The 8999-nt window shown below is 36.2% G+C and overlaps 1 protein-coding gene across 1 annotated transcript in view; it reads right to left on the reverse strand.

The window, feature by feature from the left end:
- Positions 1-8999, reverse strand: part of TEX11 (testis expressed 11) — a 322651-nt gene that overhangs the window by 243442 nt on the left and 70210 nt on the right. The window contains exon 8 of the mRNA XM_004694432.1: positions 671-756. Coding sequence (XP_004694489.1) covers positions 671-756 — 86 coding nt within the window. The remainder of the gene's footprint in view (positions 1-670; positions 757-8999) is intronic.

Raw genomic sequence — 8999 nt, forward strand, 5'->3', positions numbered from 1 at the left:
AGCACTGAACATACACTAAGTGTTAAACATATACACACTGGACTGATATTAAAATATCAAAATTCACTTAAGACTACAAATTTTAGTTGACTATACTCCAACCCACCTCTCCTTATACTCTGGGGCTGATACACAGCAACATATACCAAACAAATTTTTTTATTTCATTTTCTTGATAAAAAGACAAAGGAAGAACTGGGGGAAACACATTCTAATATGTATTAAGAATAAATGCATTTGAAACTATGCACTATGCTATTTACATTGTTTCATACATTGTAAACCAACATTACTTTAACAAAATCTAACAGAATATTTAAAAAAAGGAATATCACCATTCAACACTGAGATATTGAAGTAGCCATATAGTCATATGATCCACAGTCACCCAGACCTTATAAGTTTGAAATGTTTTTATAAATTAATTATTATTATTGAGTAAATAGAAACTCATAAAATTTTCTGGAAGAAAAAGAAAGAATAGAATGAATTCTTTATATACTGGCAACCTATAAAAAAATAAACAACATGCTAATATAAGTAAATTTAGCATGTTGGTTTTTGATGTCAGAGAATTTTTAAATTGCCAAAAGTCACCCTGAAATAAAATTTTAACTGAATGTTATGTTAATATTCCTGAATTTACACTCATTATTTTTGCTTATATTACCTAAGCCAGAAAGAACATTCTTCATATTTATTCTGCTTGTGGGTTTCTACTCCAAAGTTGTAACAGAGAATATGAAGATATCCAGTCTGCAATATTAAAAAAAATAAAATTCATTATTTCCTTTATGTTAAAAAATTCATACTAGTTAAGGATCTTTAAGACACATTTAGAGCATTATATATATCAAAATAGCCTCTTCTTTATCAAAACATTTCAATTTGTATAAAGAAGAAATACAAAACATTCAGGTTTGGACATTTCAGGTTTGAAAAAGAACTGCAATATATTCCTAGTAGAACTTGAATGATCCTTTGTAACAGCCTACAAAAGGACAGACTAAAATGCTTCTGTTAGGTTGCCAGATCCAGAAAAAGGAATTAGTTAAGAAAGTAGAGAAAAAAGAAAAAAATCACCATTGAGGGGAAAAAATAAATAATTTATATTTCAAAATTAGTACAACTTAATGATCTGAAAAGTAATAAGGCTAATGCAGCAATCAGAGAGTCTAAGATCTGGGGCAAAACTAGGGCCTTTGTAACATCAGAGATCCACACAGACTACACTGAAGAGACTCATGCTTCCTTAAAGAAGAGGTAGATGGGGAGAAAAGTCTGGAGGCTGACATACAAACTGCATTGCTAAAGCTCTATCAGCTGGGAGGTGACAGCTGAGCAATCTGAAGGCACACACATGTGACTGAGGGGAAATATGTGTGAAGGAGACAGGGTACTCTGAGCAGGTTGAGTCTCCAGTTAAAAGAGCACGGACAAGGCCCTCCCTGGTGGTACAGCGGGTTAAAGCACTGCACTAAGAAACTAAAGCCACTTTAGCGTGAGTTCAATCCCCGCCTGCCTGGGAGGTGATCCATATGGCGAGGCAGACCTCTCCTGACCCGCCCACTGCTCCCCTCAGCAGTGTACTTTGTTGATCTGCCTGTTCTGCTCCCCACTGTCTCTGGTGAAGCCTCTCACCGTCCCTGCACCTCTGGCCTGTACCCCAGTTCTGTATAAACAAATAAATAAATCTTTTTTTTTTAAAGAGCAAGGACACTATGCTGAGCTGTGCTCCCTTCCCTAAATCCAGGATTGATACTGACCCTCACAAAGTACACTGACAGCACACAGATTACAGAGACTAGGGTCTAGAACCCCAAATAGGAGGAATATTGGTAGTACCAAAAACATGACACAGTCACCCCTCCCAAGCACATTTCACAGAGAATGGACCTCTTCCCGGGCCTCCCCCAAGTCAACAGATACAAGATCAGATCTCTGGAACCTAATCAAATAAAACCACAGTGCCACTTGTTGGAAAAGCAAAAACTAGTACAAATCTCTTAAACGTACAGATGGAAAAATGAAGCACATACTATCTTGAGATTTCAAGGGAATACACCACAAAGACAAAACAACTCTCCAGAATCCTATACAAAGACAAGAAAAGAACAAAGTTACCATGTTAAAGAAATTCAAAGAAACATAAGACAATGCAGAAAAGCAAGTCCAAGTGACACAAAAGAACACTGAAAGATAGTTAAGAGATACCAAAAAAAATGAGAAAACAAATGAATCACCACATGAGAAATAAACACAAAATAGGAACTGAGTCTTTCAATAAGAAATTAACAGAGCTGTGAGTTGCAAATAGATCAGAAAAGGAGGTAACACTTTACTGGAAAACAGTGTGAAAGTAGACTGGATCAAAGGGGAGACTGATCATATTCATATGCAAATTGTGAAGTAAGAGAAATACAAAAAAATAACAAAGAAACATTTTAAGAAGCATCTGAGTATATAACAAAGGCCACATAAAAAAGAATGATATTCCAGAAAAGGGCAAGAGAGAAGGAAAATGAGAAGTTTTCAAAGAAACAATAAAGGAAGACTAACCACATTGGGGGAAGGATTAAGTCTATGAAACTGAAAGAACATATGGTTAAATATAATGAAACACCACCAAGACATGTAGTAAAACTACAAAGGATTCAAGATAAAGGAAAAATACTGAAGTTAGTTAGGAGGATATCAAGTAACTTATAAAGGCACTCCCATCAGGTTTACATCATGAAGATACAAATTATATCAAGTATATTTTGTAATCACAATGGTTTCAAATCAGGTATCAACTACCAAAAATAAGAGAGCAAGAAAAACTTCCTATATAAGGAAACTGAAAAATATATATTATTAGATAACTAGTAAGTTAATGAGGAAATCAATTAAGAAGTCAAAAATACCTGGAGACAAAAATGATGACACAAACTACAAGAATCTCTGGGACAGAACAAAAACAGTACTAAGAGGCAAGTACACTAGAAAAAAGGCATACATCAAGAAACTAGAAAGAGTTCAAATAGGCCCTCCCTGGTGATGCAGTGGGTTAAAGCACAGCAGAGCAAGCTAGCCACAGCCACTTCAGTGTGTTAGATCGCTAGCCCTAGAGGTGATCCATATGGCATGGCGGACCTCTCCTGTCTTTCCCACTGCTCCCCTCAGCAGTGTACTGCATCAATCTTACTGTTCTGCTCTCCAATCTGTCTCTGGTGAACCCTCTCACTGCCCCTGCACCTCTGGCCTGTACCCCAGTTCTGTGTGCATAAATAAAATAAATTAAATTAAAATAAATCTTTAAAAAAATAATAAGAACACCATTTAAAAAGAGTTCAAATAAATAATCAAATCATACAACTTAATGCCATACAAAAGAACAAACAAAACCAAATGTCAGTGAAAGAAAATAAAAACTAGTGGAGAAATATATAAAAGTTAGAAATCACAGTTCAAAGATCAACAAAAGCAAAAGCTAGTGATTGAAAGAATAAAGGGAGAAAACTGATAAACAGATCAGAAATGAATGAGAATTGCCAAGAGGCATTTCAGAAGTACATAAGATTATCAGATTACTATGAACACCTACATGCCACCATGGAAAATAACCTAGAAGAAAGAAACAAATTCTTAAAATTATATAACCTTACTATGAGGAGATGGAAAACCTGAACAAAATACAACCTAGGAAACTGAAACAATAATCAAAAGACTCACATAAAACAAAAGCCTAGGAACAGATGATTTCACTAGTGAGTTCTACCAAATCTTCATAGAGAAATTAATAGCTATCCTCAAACTCTACAAAGAAAACTAGGGAAAAGAGAAATCTTCCAAACACTATCTTTAAGGTAAAAGTTACTCTGATACTAAAAGCATACATGGATATCTCCAAAAAAAATCCCAAACTACAGACCAATATCTGATAAAAACAAACACAAAACTACAAGCAAATGAAACTGATCAGATACAACATAAGGATGCCTACTTTACACTGCTATTCAACATTATATTGTAAGACTTACCTAAAGCAATTAGGCAAGAGAGAGAGAAAAAAGAAACCAAATTGAGAAAGGAGGAGCAAAAGTTTAAGTATTTATACATGACATTAATATACATTGAAAACCCTAAAGAATTCAATAAAATAAATTATTAGAAACAATAAATCAATAAAGTGGCAGTTACAAAAAAATCTACAAAAACCAATTGCATTCCAAAATGCAAACAATTAATTAGGCAAGAAAGATATAAAAAAAAACCCTTCTATTACTGAATTAAGTGCCTAAGAGTAAATCTATTAAAGTAAATGGTTTGTAAACTGAAAACTAAAACAGTATTAGAAGACAACAACATGGAAAGATAGTGTCTGTTCATGGATTGGAAGGATTAACATTGTTAAGATGGTCATTTTACCCAAAGCAATATACAGATTCAATACAATCCTTACCACAGAATAGAAATTCTAGAAATAAACCCAGATTTATATGGATGGTAAATCTACAACAAAGGCACCAAAAGTTTGCACTAAAGAAAGCAAAGTTTCTTCAACAAATGGTGCTAGAATTCTAGCCCACCCCCAAAAAAAATACTAACTTGGAAGGAAAACTGCACTCCCATGTTTATAGCAGCACATTTTACAATATCAAGACATGAAAATAATATATTTGTGAGAATGGTCCACATCAAAAACTCCAGAAACAACAAATGCTGAAAGGGTCTGGAGAAAAAGGAACCTTCATACACTGCTGGTAAGAATGCAAACTTGTTTAGCCCCTATGGAAAACAATATAAGGGTTTCTCAAAATATTTAAAATAGGGCCTCCCTGATGGCACAAGGGGTTAAGTCTTAGCACTATGAAACTATCCGCAAAGATGGCAGCACAAATTTGATCCACAGCCAGGGAACTAACACACATGGCACAGCAAACCTCTCCTGTCTTGCCTAATACTCCCCTCAGCAGTATATTTCAGTCAATCCACTGGTTCTGTTCCACACTCTTTCTCTGGTGAATCCTCTCACCCCCAACAACTCTGGCCTATACCCCAGTGTTCATATGCATAAGTAAATAAAAATAAATTTCAAAAAGAAAACAAAACAAAAATATTCGTTTAAAATAATACATATGTAAAATAGATAATCCACATGATCTAATGATTCCAATCCTAGGCATCTACCCAAGTGGTGCAATAAACACTAATTCAATGGAAACATACACTTCTATGTTCATTGCAGCTCTACATACAATAGTCAAGATATGGAAGCAACCTAAGTGTACCAGAAAAGATGAGTGGATCAAGATGTGGTCTATATACACAATGGAACATTACTACCTATAAAAAAATTAATTCTTGTCCTTTACAATAAACATGGATGGAAGTGTAGATTATTATACAAAGCAAAATAAGTCAGGGGAAAGGTAAATACCAGATGGCTTCATTCATATGGGGAATATACAGAAGCAAAAATCTCCAAAAGAAAGAAAGATTAGATATTTGACTGTAAAATTGAGAGGAGGTTGTAGATCTAAAGGGGGAGGGAACTATGAATTATGGTGGATGACTATGGTTGCTTTGATGGTGGATATTGTGTAGTAACATACATCTGAAGAGTTGTTATCCTATATCTCTGAATCACATATGGTATTGTAAACCAATGTTATCTCTATAAAAATAAGTAACAATACAACTTTAAAAATTCTAAAATTGGGTCCTCTCTGGTGGCACAAGGGGTTAAAGCACAGCACTAGGAAGCTAAAGCCACTTCAGCATGAGTTCAATCCCTGCCGCAGAGGTGACCCACATAGCGTGGCAGACCTCTCCTGGCCCGCCCATTGCTCCCCTCAGCAGTGTACTTCATCGATCTGCCTGTTCTGCTCCCCACTCTGTCTCTGGTGAGTCCTCTCACTGCCCCTGCACCTCTGGCCTGCACCCCAGTTCTGTATGCATAAATAAAGTGATTGTTTAAAAAAAAATTCTAAAGTTATCAAATGTGGCCACAGCACTATCTAGTCATAAAACCTATTTAGAAATACTAAGTTTGGGCTCTCCCTGGTGGCACAACAGATTAGGATGCAGCACTGCAAGCTGGCTGCAGCCGCTTCAGAAGTTTGATCCCCAGTCCTGGAGGTGATCCACATGACATGGCAGACCTCTCCTGACCCGCCCACTGCTCCCCTCAGCAGTGTAATTCGTTGATCTGCCTGTTCTGCTCCCCAATCTGTCTCCAGTGAATCCTCTCACTGCCCCTGTACCTATGACCTGTACCCCAGTTCTGTATGAATAAATGATTTTTTAAAAGAAATACTTAATTTAGGCCCTTGCTAGTGGTACAATGGGTTAAAGCAAAGCACTGAGAAGCTAGCCACAGCTGCTTTAGGGGGAGTTCAATCCCAGGCTGAGGAGGTGTGGCAGACATCTCCTGTCTCACTCACTGCTCCCCTCAGCTGTGTACTGCATCAATCTGCCTGTTCTGCACCCCACTCTCTCTGGTGAATCCTCTCACCAACCCTGCATCTCCAGCCTGTATGCCAGTTCTATATGCATAAATAATAAATCTTTTTAAAAAAGAATTAAACAGACACTCTTTAACAAAGCCTAAATTTTTCTTTATATAAATTACCACAGAGATGAAACTAGAAATAAATATGTCAATAACACCTCAGAAGAATACTCTTTTATGGATTATTCATAATCTCACTACCTGCATCAATACCATATCTTAATAAATATTAGTCAAAATACAGGGGCATGGAATAAGAGACAAACATTTTAAATGTTAATGATTTATCCAAATATTCCCTTGTAATTAAAAAAAACTAACTAGGATTGATTATATCCCTATAAAGGAATGCCTTCATATTTTTTTTTAAGATTTATTTATTTATTCGTACAGAACTGGGGTACAGGCCAGAGATGTGGAGGGTGAGAGGATTCACCAGAGACAGAGTGGGGAGCAGAACAGGCAGATCTACGAAGTACACTGCTGAAGGGAGCAGCCGCCGGGTCAGGAGAGGTCTGCTGCGCCATGTGGTCACCTCCAGGGCCGGCGGGGATCGAACTCATGCGGAAGTGGCTTAAGCTTCTCTGTGCTGTGCTTTAACCCCACTGCACCACCAGGGAGGGCCACCTTCATAAGTTCTTTTAAACTTTTTAGTGAAGTTCCATTGATTTACAACCTTGTTAGTATTTTAGAAGTACTGGGTCTAATCTCTTCAGCTATGGTCACCAGAGAGCACCCACCATCAAGTACCATAGTTCTCCACTATAGTCCACTGTGCTATTTCCAAACCTGTTCTCACCCTTTCCATTCCCCAGTGGATAGCTCAGTTATGGTCAGATTTCAAGAGTTGGTTTTAAAGCTGTTGTCTGACCCGTTTTTTGGTTGTTCTATATTCCACATATTAATGTCACCATCCAGTATTTACCTTTCTCCTTCTGGCTTATTTCACATAATTTTGTCCGTTCTAGCTCAAACCAATCAGAATCAAAAAAAGAAAAGATTGAAACTCTCCCCAAAAACCAAAGGTCCAAATCCAGATAGCTTCACAAATGAGTTCTACCAATCTTTCAAAGATGAAATAATATCTTTCCTACTCAAGCTCTTCCAAAAATTTGAGAGAAAAGGAATATTTCTAAATGCATTTTATGAAGCCAACATTACTCTGATACCATAACAAATGAAGCCAACACCAAAAAATTAAAATTACAGATCAATACCCCTGAACGAAAACAAAATATTCTCAACAAAATCTTAGCAAACTGAATCCAACAATGCATTGAATTGAATATATACCTTTATAAATCTCGAGTTAAACTACAGAATTAGTAATAATGTGTAAAGACCTACTCTGCTTCAAAAAAAATCTCTGAATTACAGTACATTCAGTTCAATAGGCAAGCCTGAACACATCATACCTACAGTACATTAGAATCTAAAATAAATAGCAGTATTGCTAATGTGGGTCTGTCAAGAATCCAGAAGTACTGAAATGCATTGTTCTCATTTCATCAGAAACAGCTATACCCATTATATAGCCTAGATAGTCATATTTCACACAGGGCCATGCCAATTATGCATCTATTCAGGAAAAATGCAGCTCACACCTACTATGCTGCCAAGAGAATTTCAACTAATTTGTACAAAGAAAAATAAAAAGTTTGATTAGCATTTACATGTACTAAGTATTCAATTTCCTCAGTATTTATTGTTGCCTCACAATTCCTTCAAGTGTAATATGAAATGCTACTTCCCAGAGAAGAAAAGAATAAAAAAAATAACAAATACATAACCACAAAGCTATAAAATACCAAATTATCTTTTGAAAGACCTGTAACATACTATCAATGTAATCACAAAAAAAAAATTTTCTCTGTCAATGCTACTACTCCATTCACTTATTCATTATACATTAAATAATATTTGCTAAGAACCTCTCATCTAATTAGTTCATATTTTAGGCATTGTAGATACATCAGTGAACAAATCAGACAAAAATCCATATCTTCATGAAATATTTCTAAGGGGATATGTAGTACTAAGATTCATAAAAAAATATTTCAGTTATATAGTCCTACAAAATATTGTTATCAGGCCCTCCCTGGTGGTGCAACAGGTTAAAGTGAAGCTATGAGGTTATCCACAGTCACTGTAGCATGCGTTCATTCCCAGGCCACAAAGGTGACCCACATGGTGAGGCAAACCTCTCCTGAACCACCTGCTGCTCCCATCAGCAGTGTATTTCAGGATATATGCCTGCTCTGTTCTCCACTCTGTCTCTGGTAAATCCTCTCATACATATCTGCTCCCTAATCCCCAGACTCTGACTTGTACCCCAGTTCTTGTATGTATGAATAAAAAATAAATCTTTTTTAAAAATGGTTGTTCACTATGGAAAACTGAAGGTTTCACAAACTGTTAAAAATGGAGCTTCCCCACAGAGGAACTAATCAAAACCATCCACCAGTTTAGCAAGGTAGCAGGTTATAAAATCAACACACAAAAG

The sequence above is a fragment of the Condylura cristata genome, unplaced genomic scaffold (genome assembly GCF_000260355.1).
Source record: "Condylura cristata isolate star-nosed mole 26May11 unplaced genomic scaffold, ConCri1.0 scaffold00043, whole genome shotgun sequence".
NCBI lineage: Eukaryota > Metazoa > Chordata > Mammalia > Eulipotyphla > Talpidae > Condylura > Condylura cristata.